Source organism: Malaclemys terrapin, chromosome 19, assembly GCF_027887155.1.
Source record: "Malaclemys terrapin pileata isolate rMalTer1 chromosome 19, rMalTer1.hap1, whole genome shotgun sequence".
NCBI classification, from domain to species: domain Eukaryota; kingdom Metazoa; phylum Chordata; order Testudines; family Emydidae; genus Malaclemys; species Malaclemys terrapin.
The window spans coordinates 8,342,674-8,356,880 of NC_071523.1; the positions used below are offsets into that span (position 1 = coordinate 8,342,674).

General features: G+C 46.4%; 3 protein-coding genes across 3 annotated transcripts in view; 1 reads left to right on the forward strand and 2 right to left on the reverse strand.

Annotated features, from left to right (window-relative positions):
* The window catches only part of TMCO4 (transmembrane and coiled-coil domains 4), an 82,231-nt gene extending 80,525 nt beyond the window's left edge, over positions 1 to 1,706 (reverse strand). The window contains exon 1 of the mRNA XM_054009021.1: positions 1,565 to 1,706. The gene's annotated coding sequence lies outside the window, so the exon portion shown is untranslated. The remainder of the gene's footprint in view (positions 1 to 1,564) is intronic.
* The window catches only part of LOC128826026 (group IIF secretory phospholipase A2-like), a 218,685-nt gene that overhangs the window by 113,625 nt on the left and 90,853 nt on the right, over positions 1 to 14,207 (forward strand). The window lies entirely within an intron of this gene.
* RNF186 (ring finger protein 186) lies at positions 9,657 to 11,474 on the reverse strand. The gene has a single exon (XM_054009024.1). It carries the CDS (start codon positions 11,369 to 11,371, stop codon positions 10,463 to 10,465), a length of 909 nt encoding a protein of 302 aa, XP_053864999.1. The 5' UTR covers positions 11,372 to 11,474; the 3' UTR covers positions 9,657 to 10,462.

A 14,207-nucleotide genomic window follows, 5' to 3' on the forward strand; every position in this document is an offset into this window, starting at 1 on the left:
CAATGATTACCGTAATTACCCTCTCTGTTAAAGATGTATGACTTATTCCAAGTCTGAATTTGTCTATCTTCAGCTTTGTGCTGGTCCTCACAGGAGTAAATTTCACTTTCAGAGATCAACCAGAGACATTTAAGACAATAGGGGACCCATATCTGATCTTAAATTGGATATAATTTAATCCATAAATATGTGATAGTGTTTATTATAGTATCATGAGGTAGCCATGTTAGTCTGTATCCACAAAAACAACTAGGAGTCTGGTGGCACCTTAAAGACTAGCAGATTTATTTGGGCATAAGCTTTCATGGGTAAAAAACCCACTTCTTCAGATGCAAGAAGTAGTAGTGGGTTTTCTACCCACGAAAGCTTATGCCCAAGTAAATCTGTTAGTGTTTAAGGTGCCACCGGACTCCCCGTTTTTGTTCGTTTATTATAGTGTTTCCTGTGTAGTTATGTGCGAGCTTTTTATTTGAGTAAAATAAGTGTAAATATTGTTTTAGATAAGATGTTAGAAAATAATATTTAAAAACAAAACAAAACACACAGCACTTCCCTGGGGAGGAAATTGACATGAAGGAAACTTATTTTGGGGAGGGAGGGAAAAAGGACTAGATGCCTGCTACAGGAGGCCAGGAAGGGAAGCACTAACAGATTAATAGAAAGGGAGACGTTAGGTATGAGGCATGGGACGAGTGAAGGGAGAGTAGCGATGAGAGCAGAGACCAAGGCTCTGCACCGTTCTGCTCTAAGGTGTCTTGAAGGGAAGGTAGCAGGGAGCCAGACGGAGTGACAGGCCGCGGCCGTGTTTCAGTAAGATTCCAGGGGAGAAAGCACTTCTTATTAAAGCATGAAGATGGTTAAACGTGGAGCCGTACCGTGGGACACAGTAAAGCAGATGGTGGATCTCTGAGAGTGGGGAATGCATCAGTGCAAATACAATTCTTACCCTATGACTCCTAAACACCCACATGGACAAGATTGCTTATACACAGGATTAGATCCAGAAACCAGATCCACCCAGGGTGCAGGAAGGCTCTTGTGTGCATGTGACCTGTTATCACTCACTGAACAGGTGCAAGGCTGGGGGTGATATGGAGTGAGGGTCCCATTTCCTCCATCTCCCCCCCCTCTCCCCCCCCCCCACACCTTTCCAAAAACTTTTTACACTCACGCCGAATTCCCCGTCCAGGCTCCTGCTCCGACAGCAGCAGCTCCCCTGTGCCCCCCTAGGGTAACTAGCCGGGGGCAGCAGAGTGCACGGTCCCCCAAAGGGCTCAGACTCGGGGGGGCTCCAGCACCCCCACTCCCCTTAGGGGGTGAATGGGGGGGGGCAGCGAAGCCCTATCTGAACCCGAGCTCCAATGTGGGGGGCGGGGGAGCCACCTCTGGATCTAGGCGCGTGAGGGCAACTCCCCGCCCTGATCCGCCTCCCCGGGGAGGGGAGCCCCCCTGCTCGGACCCCAGTGAGGGGGGCTCCCCCTGGACTCCGGGCTGGGGGAACCCGCCCCCCTACCACGCATGTCCAGGTCCGAGCCAGGCAGAAACAACCCGTCCCTTGTCCTACCGTGCGTCTCCACCCGCAAACCGTCAGGGAGGCACCGCGCTAAGCCGCCATCGCCTCCCCGCTCTCCCGTCTCCTCAGGCCGGCTCGGTGCTCAACCCCACCCCGAGGCTCAGGGACGCCGAGAGGGCCCGAGTTACGCAGATCGCGTAGGGGGAGCTATTGCCAAACGGTGAATGCGGCGGCTTCCTGACGTAGCCAGCGCGGAGGAGCCACATGGCTACGCAAAGTGCGTAACGGGAGAGGGGCGCTCCGGCTGGACTCTGAGCTCCAGCTCGGCCGTGTGGCTGGGCCCTTGGCAGGAGGTGGCTTGCTCCAGGCAGGGCCGGGCCCATTAAACACCATCGTAGTAGCATGAGATCACAACACAACTCTCCATAGCCTAGAACAGGGGGCTCCTAGCCTGACCCTCAGTTTCAGGCACTTGTGGAGCCAGAAACCTCAGTGCCCCCCCCAGCTCTAACTCAGATGGGCCAGGATCCTCCCAGCCAGCCTGGGCTGCTCTCTGAAAGCAGGCCAGACCTGGCTTTTGCTGAGGACATTTCACAGCTTCAGGTGTCACCTGCCCAACGGGTCCTCTGTAGACTTGAGTTTCAAAGGCTGATCCTGCAAACACATTAGAAGGCTCTCAAATCACTTTCAGGAGCTATGGAGCAGAACCACTGACAGTCCCCCAGAGAAAGGAACTGGCCTGCAACTTTGCCTTTTGGCTCCCCTTACTAGAGCCATTGCACCAGGCCTGTGGGAAATGCAAGAGTGGGGGCAGCGGCAGAGAGAGAGAGAGGCGGAAGCAGTGAAATGAAATCTGCTCTGGCATGTAAATAGAACAGATACAGTCCTAGGGCAGCAAAATATTATGAACGGTAAATTTAGTAACAGTTTACTGTGTGAGAGATTTTGAGGCTACAAGGGTCATACACTTTCTAATTTAATAGATGAATCGATTTCAAGACCAGAAGGGACCATAGTGATCCTGCGTAACACAGGCCAGAAGTAATTTCTAGTAACCTAGTAATTTCTGCATCAAAACCACAGCTTCGTTGAGCTGCTAGACCAGGGGTGGCCAACCTGTGGCTCTGGAGCCACATGCGGCTCTTCAGAAGTTAATATGCAGCTCCTTGTCTAGGCACCAACTCCAGGGCTGGAACTGCAGGCGCCAACTTTCCAATGTACCAGGGGGTGCTCACTGCTCAACCCCTGGCTCTGCCACAGGCCCTGCCTCCACTCTACCCCTTTCTCCCCTCAGTGACCTCACTCCTCCCCGCTCCCCCCCAGAGCCTCTTGCATGGCATGAAATAGCTGATCCGGAGGTGGGGGAGGGAGAGGGAGGCACTGATCGTTGGGGCTGCCGGTGGGTGGGGGGCGCTGGGAGCGGCGGAGGGGACAGACACTGATGGGGGGCTGCTGACATATTACTGTGGCTCTTTGGCAATGTACATTGGTAAATTCTGGCTCCTTCACAGCATCTCTTTTAAAAAGATATTCAGTCTTGATTTAAAGATTCCAAGTGATGGAGAATCTCCTACATCCCTAGATTAGTTGTTCTAATGAGTAATTGCCTTCATTTAAAAATGTGCACCTGATTGTGAGTCTGAATTTTTCTAGTTTCAGCTTCCAACCACTATATCTCATGCTGCCTTTTTCTGCTAGATTAAAGAGCCAGCTACCTTCAGAATCTCTTCCCCCTGTAGACACTTGCAGATAGAATTGGCCAACTCAGGGGCTTTGGTTCGCAGGACATTTCGGTATTTTGCAATCTGTTTGTTCTTACTCAAAATGAAAGTAAATTTATTAAAATTTCTCAGCGAACTGGAAATTTCCCCCCTAAAATTTCATTTCAGAAAGAGGGAAACGTGTGTTCCCAAAAGGAAATATGTGAAATTGACATTCTTGTCAGTTCCACCACTGCTATTCAGTTGGGGTTCCCAGTGCTGCCTGGCTTTCTCTGCTGTAGTCTGTGTACCCTATTTCAAGGAATGTTTTGTTGACTCTGTAATAGATTCGATGAATCAGTGTGCCTCAGCGAATTGGTAGTTTTGCTGGAAAATTTCTGATCAGCTGTCCTTGATCATGATCAAGTCATTCCTTAATCTTCGTTTGGACAAATGAAATAGTTACAGCTTCGTAAGTCTTTCATTACAGGGCATGTTTTCCAGACCACAAAACATTCTTGTAGCTCTTGTCTGAACCCTTTATAATTTTTCAACCTTCTTTTTGGTGTGTGGACACCAGAACTGGACTTACTGAGTCCAGTAGTCTTACTAATGCAGTATTCAGAGATAATCCCTCCTCCCCACTCCTACTTGGCATTCCTCTTTTTATGCATCCAAGGATTGCATAAGTCGTCTTAGCTATAGCATCATAGTGGGAGCTCATGTTCAATTGGTTATCTACCATGATCCCCAAGTCTTTTTCAGTGTCACTGCATTCCAGGGTACAGTTCCCCATCATCTTTGTTCCTAGATGTAAGATCTTGCATCTGGCTTTATTAAAACTCACGTTGTTCAATGAGCCCACCCAACCAAGTGGTCCTGATTGGTCAGTATTATCCTACTTGGCCATATGCCAAAGGTATGTGTCATGCATCCCAAGGGTATAACTGCCTATGGGCCAGAGTACAGTACTAGAATCCGGGTGTTTTCTAGGCCTACATCCTCCTGTGGCACTGACTCATTTTGTGGTTTGTGGAAGGCAATTTTAACTTCACTTCCTCAATTTGCTGTCGGTAAAGTGGGGATGATCATATTTATTTGTCTATCTCCTGGGTGCGTTGTCAGGATTACTCAGGGTTTGTAAGCGCTGAATATGAAAAGTGCTGTGTAAATGTCAATGCCTCCTGATATCTATCAACTGTCATTCCTTTTCAGAGGCTGGACACCACTGCTGATCCATCTACTTTTACCGTGCTTTTTTCATTGTTCAATTCTTCTCCATGGCATTGTCTCCTGCTTGGTTGTGGGATTTCACTGTGCCAGGGGTTCTGTGCCTTTGAGTTCCTGCGAAGCTCATTATAAAATACCTTTTTTTCAATCAGTGTGACACATAGTTCTTGGCTTGGCAAATGTTAACACCCTCTGAGAAAGAGAAAGGGAGAGAGGAGTATATGTTACTCAGTACAGACCCACATTTTCTGGGTTTCTGTATTGAGATTGCAGCCTCGAAATCAAAGATGACTGACCTAGAGTGCATTTCTTATATAATACAACTCAGAGCCTTTGTACAGTCATTATTCTTGAGATTAAAGTTGGATAAGGAAATTTAAAACCTAAGAGGATCACTTAAAACAACAGTGTCAAAACTTTTTATTAATTAGGGGCCACAATGATAACTTATCAGAAGCCCAGGGGCTATATCAAAGATGTATTAAGAGACAGATTGTGACCACCCTCATCCTTCAGTCAAAGGTAAAGCCAACAGAAAGGATAGCTCAGTGGTTTGAGCAGTGGCCTGCTAAACCCAGGGTTATGAGTTCAATCCTTGAGGGGGTGATTTGGGGTAAAAATCTTTCTGGGGATTGGTCCTGCTTTGAGCAGCAGGTTGGACTAGATGACCTCCTGAGGTCCCTTCCAACCCTGATATTCTTTGAAGACTGAACTGTCCCACCTTGATCTAATTTGTCTTTTTCACCCCACTCTCAAATTATTTACTGACAGATCTTTACAATTGCAAATGGGTAATTGAAAATGTGCAATAAACCCCTGATTTACATATTTCCTCAGTGAATAATTCTTCAGAAGATTCACAGTTAGTTATGAATATCCCAAACTTGCAACTGGTCTGTGGTGGGTCATTACACAATTCATGTGGTAAATCAAATGCTTTCTGTTCCTTGACTAGATGAATCAGATAACTCACCAACATAGCATGAATTGTGAATTATCAACTCAAACATGTCACTTTTGGTGAATATAGAACATTCAGTCTTAACATTTATTTGTTATGAGTATTTGTGCTCGTAAAACTTAGGTGCTCAAATGGCAGTAAGAAGTGACAAGAGGATCACAGAAATGTAGGGCTGTAAGGGACCTCAGGAGTCAAGTAGTTCATGAATTTGGCTGAATCAAAATTTGCTTTTGAAACTGAACAAATATTTGAAGCTTTTTTAAAAAATAGGCCCAAATGCAAAGTTTGGATGTAGAGCCACAAACTTGAAGCAGTCAGAATGAGGATTTTGGGCCAGTCCATTATATAACGTGATGCAAGCTGCAAAAAACCGGATCTGTATTTCACGAAAGTTAGGAGTGTTCTGCTCTGAGATTTTTGTTTGAGCCCATCTCTAGGCAAAACCATATATTGAAGTACCTAAGGCACAAAACACAATTAGTACAGGTGGCTAAAGTGATCCCAGAGGCCAAATACAGGCCAACCACAGTGTAATCCAGGGTAGCCTTGAACTGAGTGAAGGACCACTCAGGGGCCAGCCGGGGGTTCACCAACATTAACCGTTAATCCCCGGCCGGCCCCTGGCCCCCAGTCCCGATTGCACCCAAACCCCAGACCTGGCCAGACCCCGACCCACCCCCCGGGCCGGACCCCAGCCGAGCAGTGCTGGCCCCCAGCCACACCACACAACACCAGACCCTGGCCCTGGCCACACAGCATTGGATCCTAGCCCCGCTGGCTGGACCCCAGCCCCAGCCGTGCCCTGGAGGCTGGCCAGCTGACCCCTGCCCCGTGGCCGGCTGACCAACCACAGCCCCTGCCTCGCCAGCCACAGCAACCCCAGCCCCTCTCCTTTTAATCGGTCAACCATTTAAACGATAGAATTTTAATCATTTAAGTGGTTAACTTTTTAAACAATATTTACATCCCTAGTTTATAGCCATAAGTTATAGCTGGGGATGTTGTAAGTGAAGAAAACAAAATGGAATGATTGTTGCAACTGATGTTATAAACTTTAGGAACATTATAATATGGTTTTATTGTACTAAAATAAAGAAAACCAACCTAATTACAGTATGATTTGAAGTTGGGTAAATAACGTAAAATGAGGCTTCTGTACTTAGCAGTGCCTTACACCTCTACTGTAGTTGGCAAGAGAACAGGCTGATGTCAAGTGGACTTATGCTGCAGTAATTCCTCTACAAATAGCTTAACTCTGATGCAGTCTGCAAAAGCCAGAGATTGCTTTTTATGAACTGGTCCACTGATGGCTATAAAGGCAAATAGTTGTGTGCAATTATTACTTTAGGAATAGGAGTCTGACACAAGGTTGGCCCTGTTGATTGGTGGGTTGCAAAGTGGGTAGTTAGTTACTGAAGTGGAACACGAAAGCAGCAGTGTAATTATGATGACATAAAAAGGACTGCGGTGGGAAACACATTTTAACCCAGGGAAGAAACCTTCTGATAAGTCACAAGTATGACACTACAGGTAGTTGTCAAAATCAACTAATCAGAACAAGGGACCAGATCTGATGGTGCGAATCAGCACTGAAATTAATGGAGTTACATTTATTTATACAAGCTGTAGATCAGCTCCAAGATGATTACAGCACGTTTGGCTCTTCTTCTGGTGGGATAAGAAGCAGGAGGGAAGAAGAAATAGAAGATGGGAGAAGAGTGGATAATTTATTATATGAAAGATCAACCAGGCAAATTTGAATTCTCAGGCTCAAGATTCTGCTGCCTACACAAACTACTTAAACTTAACTGTCACGTCTTATCATGCCCTTAGAATCTCTTGATGGGATTTGAGTTCTGAAGTCACAGTTGCAAGATATTTATTCTGCATGTAATTTGCACCTTATTACCACCTCAACACTTTTCTCATTAATAACCTCTCTCCCTGTCAGGCTGAAGCCTGTTGCCTAATCATTATGCTAATTCAGAAACAAGAGAGACTGAAAGCTAGGAAGAGCAAAAAATTCTCAGGAATTCTAACTAGGAAGAGCTGAAATTCTCCTAAAAAGGGAAAAAATTGGTATGATAAATAATGAGCGCAAGAAAGTCCTATTGTCTTGTACAGTATGAATAGAAAATTTATTTGTCCTTTGCTCTAAAAACCTAGTTATTCACTGTTGCAAATATTTATTTTCACACTGGAGCGTGTTTCTCCAGGTGCGATTTAGCAGCAGTTGTGAAATGAGTCAAGTTCCTAGGGCCCAATCCATCTCCCATTGAAATTAGTTGAAAGATTCCCGTTCCCTCCAATGGGCTTGTGATCAGACCCATTGTCGGCAGTCTTCTCAAGGACTGAAGAGACATCTAAGCTGAACTACCTCTTATCCGATAGATCTCTAGGCCCTTCAAAAAGCAACAGAGGGTCCTGTGGCACCTTTAAGACTAACAGAAGTATTGGAGCATAAGCTTTCGTGGGTGAATGCCCACTTCATCAGACGCAAGTAATGATGAAGTGGGCATTCACCCACGAAAGCTTATGCTCCAATACTTCTGTTAGTCTTAAAGGTGCCACAGAACCCTCTGTTGCTTTTTACAGATTCAGACTAACACGGCTACCCCTCTCATGCTAGGCCCCTCAAGTCAGGCTTGAAGTATATTTAGGGTTACCATTCGTCCGGATTTTCCCGGACATGTCCGGCTTTTTGGGCCTCAAATCCCCGTCCGGGGGGAAATCCCAAAAAGCCGGATATGTCCGGGAAAATAGGGAGGGAGGGCCCGGCGGTGCGGGGCTGGCGCGATGCTCGGCAGGGGCTGGGGCGGTGGGTGCGTGGCCGGGGGCCGGTGTGGTGCTCGGCCGGAGCCGGGGCTGGAGGCGCGGGCACTTGGCCGGAGGCCGGGGCCGGTGTGGTGCTCGGCCGGGGCCGGGGGCGCAGGCACTTGGCCGGGGGCCGTCGCGGTGCTTGGTGGGGGCCGGCGCGGTGCTTGGCCGGGGGCACTTGGCCAGGGGCGTGGTGCTCGGCCGGGGCCGGGGGCCGGCGTGGTGCTCGACCGGGGGTGCGGGCACTTGGGTGGGGGCCAGCACCCCGGGGCCCGAGCCAGGCGGGAGACGCTGGGGCCAGAGCGTCTTGGCCTGGGCCGGCCGCCGGAGGGAACCGCTCGGCCCAGGGGGCCGGACTGGACCGCGCTGCACCCCGCCCCAGCCCCAGCTTACCTACTGCCTCCCTGTTTCAGGCTTCCCGCGAACATTTGATTCGCGGGAAGCAGGGGAGGGGGAGGAGCAGGGGGCGGAGCATTCAGGGGAGGGGGCAGAGTTGGGGCAGGGCTGGGGGTGGGAAAGGGGCAGAGTTGGGGCGGGGCCAGGGCCCCATGGAGTGTCCTCCTTTTTAAAAATTAAAATATGGTAACCCTAGTATATTGACACAAGGCAGTGGGAGGGAAACCAGTACTGCCTCTGCATGTGATCATGTTCTGGGGATCCAGAAAGAACAGCATTCTCCAGGGCTGTCAGTCTCTTACTATTCAACTCGCTTTCTAACCTTCAAAGCATAAGAAAGGTTTCTATTTCTATTCCCACTAAATGGATTTTCAGCATCTACTGAAATAGTTAACTCTCGGGCCTCAAATTTACAGCTGGGTTTCTTAGTGTCAGTGTAGACTCCCATTCTTTTTGGGATTATTGGTATTACAGGAGTGCCCAAATATATAGGAAGACCCAGAGATTTTATGCTCTTCAAAGATTTTAAGCTAGAAGAAAGATTTGTGTCTTATCCCAGAGAAGAACAGTACTGCCAAGGCTGATGCCTTTAAAAGGGCATCATCTATTTTAGTCAGTCTGTCTCACTAATCTCTCTGTCCATCAGAGACATTCACAGCTAGAGTACTTCAGTTTCCCTTCTTAGTGTTTTGACCTTAACAAATATTAATAGTTACCAAGGGCGGTGGGGGCGTGGATCAGGCCCACTGACATCAGTGGAAGTCTTCCCAACAATATAACTGGTGAGTGAAAACTTTAGTTCCCCCAGTTTAATACAGACCAATAATTTTAGTTGGGTTATATAGTCCTTTCTTCATATCAACTCAATTACTGTTTGCCTCGCGCCAATAGAGGTAGCCCATAATCTCTCAGCTTTAATTGCTGATTCTTATTTCACTACATTTCTTAGGTGCTTTATCAGCTCCAGTTCCCTTCAGGAAGAGAGCTCTGAAGTGTTCTGACAGCTAATTTATGTGTGAAACCTAATGAGACACAGAAGTCAAAGAGCAATTAATTTTATTAAACTTTAATGGACACATTGCATACAGAAGTACCACAAGGTGTGTTTTAGTGATTAACAAGTTCCTTCTCTTTGATCCCTGCATAAGGAACCACACATCTCAGAATACAATGTCATACTCCAGGCTTTATGCGAAGAGAGCAAGAACAGAGGTGGGGCAGGCATAAGACTGAATAGTGAGAAATAGTCTTATTCAGGTTAGTGTTCTTTGTTCAAGTAAGTGGAACCATTTGCTTGGTAAAGAACACAGGAGAGTCTCCATCAAGGCTATGGAGAAATTCTACATACCAGAAACCCTACTTAAAAAGCAGATTCAATGTGCCCACCAAGAGCATTGTCTTTATGGTTTTTAACTTTATCCCAAGCCTCTCTACCAAGAACAAATATACACAAGCTAAGAAGGGTATCTACAAACACACTGGCAGATGTTTCACTGGTCTTCCCAGGAAGCCAGCTGATAAGCATTTCATATAATAAACATTCTGCAGTACAAGTCAAAATGCAATACGCCAGAACAAACCCAAACCCAAACAGGGAAAATCCTTACTAATTGCATCTCACATATCAAAAATACTAAATACAAATATTTCACTAGGTCAGATAATAAAATTAAGCAATATTGTGTGTTGTGGCTACTTCTTACCGGGATACTTTAAGGATGTGTTTTGAATTTATTCTAAGAACAGTGGTTCCTAAAGATCTATATTGTAATGATCAGCCATTGTTTCCCGTTTGGCAACTTGCAAATAACGCCAGTCCGCTGTGTCTATAATACACGCCAGTTTTCAGGCAATGGATATAACGTGGCTCTCTTTCTTGTGGAAGAAGGGAAGTGAAATCCCCAAAGAGCTGCAATTGAAGTTAGGGTTGCAGCAAAGCACCAAAGACATGATCAACCCCAATATAAGCACAAGGCAGAGGACCCATTTAATCAGTCCAGTGTACACAAATGGGAGTACGAGGATGATCAGGATCACCACGAACAGCAAGAGCAACACAAGTCTTTGGACAGCTGTTTGATTGATACTGGGAATGTCCTGGTTTTCACAGACAGTGGCATGGCTGGATTGAGTTCCACCAGTGCCATGTAGCCCTTCAGGAGAGAGGTGTATCTCAGCATTTGGACAAGGGCTTTCCAAACGGCCTACGATATCTTCTTTATCAAGAAGGGTGCGGATAAGCCCTCCAAACACAACAGTGGGTTTTCTGCACAGAGGGCAGGTGATCATCCAGGTATTGTCCTCGTTCTGAAGGATGAGCTTGAGGCAGACTTCACAGAAGGCATGTTGGCAAGCCAGGAGCTTAGGTCTCCTGTAAATGTGATACCTGTTGAAGCAGATGAGGCAGTCCATATCTGCCATTGATGCTTTGGATGAACGTCGGTGGTCCATTTCTGAAACTAATACTTTACAGGAGTCTGGAGAGTCCATTACTGTCACTGGAGGCTTACTTGAGTTTGGACAGTTCATTTCTGAAGCTGGTGGTTTAGAGGCATCTGGATTGCTCAGTTCTGTGGCTGATGGTGAAGAGGAGCCTGGACAATCCTTGTCTACAGCTTCTTCTTTAGTGGACTCCAGTCTGTTAATGTCTGCAGTTTCTTCTTTAGTGGACCCCAGTCTGTCCATGTCTGCAGCTGATGGTCCAGGAGAACTTGATTCATTTTCGATGGGTAGCTTGCCAGTTGATCCCTCCATGGAGCGAGATCTTGGTGCAGTTTTACTTTGCTCAGTTGAAGTGTTTGCTGATTCTGTGGCTCTCTTTATACAGTGTTTTATTCCTGTTATGTGTGTTTGAATAGTGACCGCTGGCTTCAAGCACCTCGTACTCTATGACAACAATGACGTTTTTACAAGGCGGGAATCTGTGTTAATCAGTAACTTAACGGCTAAGATATTTTATAATGCCTGATAACATCACAGAGCAATTCCTCTCCAAGAAGCAGACCTTGTGGCATTAATAAAATTGAAATGACAAATCAGTCTTGCTAAGATGGTCAGACTATGGCAATCGAACCACTATAATCATAAAAGCAGTACTTGGTTTCTTGAAAGCAATTTCAATTAGTTCTCAAATGCCACTGTGTTGGACTGAGACAGAGTTGGAGGAATTTTGTTATTAGATTGATGGCATTATTAGTGATATTAGGTAGTGCAGTCTTGTGGATAGACCGCTCTTACACTAGCGAGAATCAGGAGAATCTCCATTTAAGTCAGAGGAGTTCCACAGGAGAAGAGCAGGTATAGGGAAAAGTGAAAATGATGGGCCTGATTCTACATGTGCTTCCAAAGTTACACATTAAAATAATGCAGTGTTGTTGTAGCTGTGTTGTCCCAGGATATTAGAGAGACAAAGTGGATGAGGTCATATCTTTTATTGGACCAACTTCTGTTGTGGAGAGAGACGAGCTTTCGAGCTTACACAATACTAGTTTCCCAGACCTGATGAAGAGCTTTGTGTAAACTCGAAAGCTTCTCTCTCTCCAACATAGGTTGGTCCAATAAAAGATATTACCTTGCCCACCGTGTCTCTCCCGCATTTAGACCGTCAGTTCCCCATAATCAGGTCCTAGAATTTGAACAGTCTCACTCAATTGTTGGAGAAACCAGAATAACTGAATCTGCTGGGCCACATTAAACAAATACCCAGCGCCCTTGTGTGTGATGGGAAATGGATACTGAAACCCAGACAGACAAGTGCTACAGAAAAACCAACACATGCCACTACCGGGGTATATGAATATGCCAAGGTGATCCTGCCCGTGGGACCTACAACCGCTTTAAATCCACACCTCTTCTAGATGAGCTTGCGGTGGGGAATGAAAATGAAAGTCAGAAATGGTGATTGATTAGAAACAGCAGCCCAGCCAAGTTCAGTTCTGAAACAACCCTGCCCCAAAAAGTGGATGGAGAGGAGGCCTGTACTCACCCTCCACACAAACACAGTAAGCCATGCGCTCTTTCATTGTCATTAATTAGCCCCCATGCTATGGGTTTACTCTCTACTCCCTCTGATTTCTAGAACTCTGCAGTTCCTATATACTGTACACATTTCTTTATTAGTGGTAAAAGCCACCTCTCCTGTAATCTTTACCTAAACTAATCAATGATAATGGGTAGCTAGGTGGTCTGTTAGTGATTCGTTAATACCCATGGATACCAATTAGTTCATTCTAGAACAAGAAGCCTTTGAGTCCTTCAAACTGTGAGTCCTTCAAGCTGGGTTGTACCTCCCTCAACCCCCTGCAAAGGCTACATGCATCTTGAGTCCTGGTGCACAGGAAGATGTAGGCACTGCATGCTCACGTGTTCCTGTCTTTGCAGCCCACCTTTCACCCCCTGCTTAAGCAGCGGAAATTGGGCTGTGAAGAGTGGAGTCTTGGCTCTACCTCCTACAACACACCCACCAGAACAGTTGAGGTAACATGGAGTTACTCCTGATTTTCAGCAGAGCAAGTGAGAAGAGAGTGCAGCACAATTCTTTTCTTCTTTCTCCTAGGCTGCTGGAGATACCATCATGGTTTGTGGGATCCCAAACAATAATAATCTCACAAAGCCCCCAGAATTTGCAGTTGATGTGGCCAGTGGCAGATTACAACTGCCTGGAGCAAGGGGTAAGCAAGAAAGGCACTGCTTCTCAGGGGAGCAATGCCTCCCATGTGATGCAATTTATATGCTAACCCTTGCTCCTGGCTAGGCCTAAAAGCACAACATAGCCTTAAGTGAGGCCCAAGAAGCTGGAGCCCGAGTACTCCTGAGCTCTCTTCTCAGATCTGTTAAATGGGATTAAAAACGACCTGTTTAATGGGCCTGATCCCAGAAGCTTCCATGCATGAAACTCTCAGTGCAGTGTATGGGAGTTGTGTTTGCAGAGGGCTTGAAGGATCTGCCCCAACATTTGGAAAGAACTTTTGGCCAAGTTATGCCCTTTGCTACATGGGTGCAACTGCAAATGACTTCCCTGCAAGTTGCACTCTCTTATCTGAGAACAGGACTATGGTACGGTAAATATTTAATACTATTACTGTTTCTTTAATCATTTGTAATCACTTGGTATCTCCTCAGTCTTCGTCTCTCTTCATCTGCATACAAAAAAGCATTTCTGTGGAATGTTTCTTCTCATGAGATTTCCTTATAGCAAGCAGGGAAAGTCAAAGAACAGGATTGCTGTGGGGCATAGAATACCATAACCAAGCTCACAACTTCACAAGCCTGGTGTCCCATGAGAGAATATTGATATTATGGCCCTACCAAATTACCACTGTGAAAAACACGTCATGGACCGTGAAAGCTGGTCTCCCCCGTGAAATCTGGATAGTATAGGGTAAAAGTACACAAAAGACCAGATTTCACGGGAGAGACTAGCGTTTCTCAAACTGAGGGTTCTGACCGAAAAGGGGATCATGGGGGGGGGTTTGCAAGATTATTGTAGGGGGTCACAGTATTGCCACCCTTACTTCTGCGCTGCCTTCAGAGCTGGGTGGCTGGAGAGCCCAGCTCCGAAGGCAGTGCCCTGCCAGCAGAAGCAAGGGTG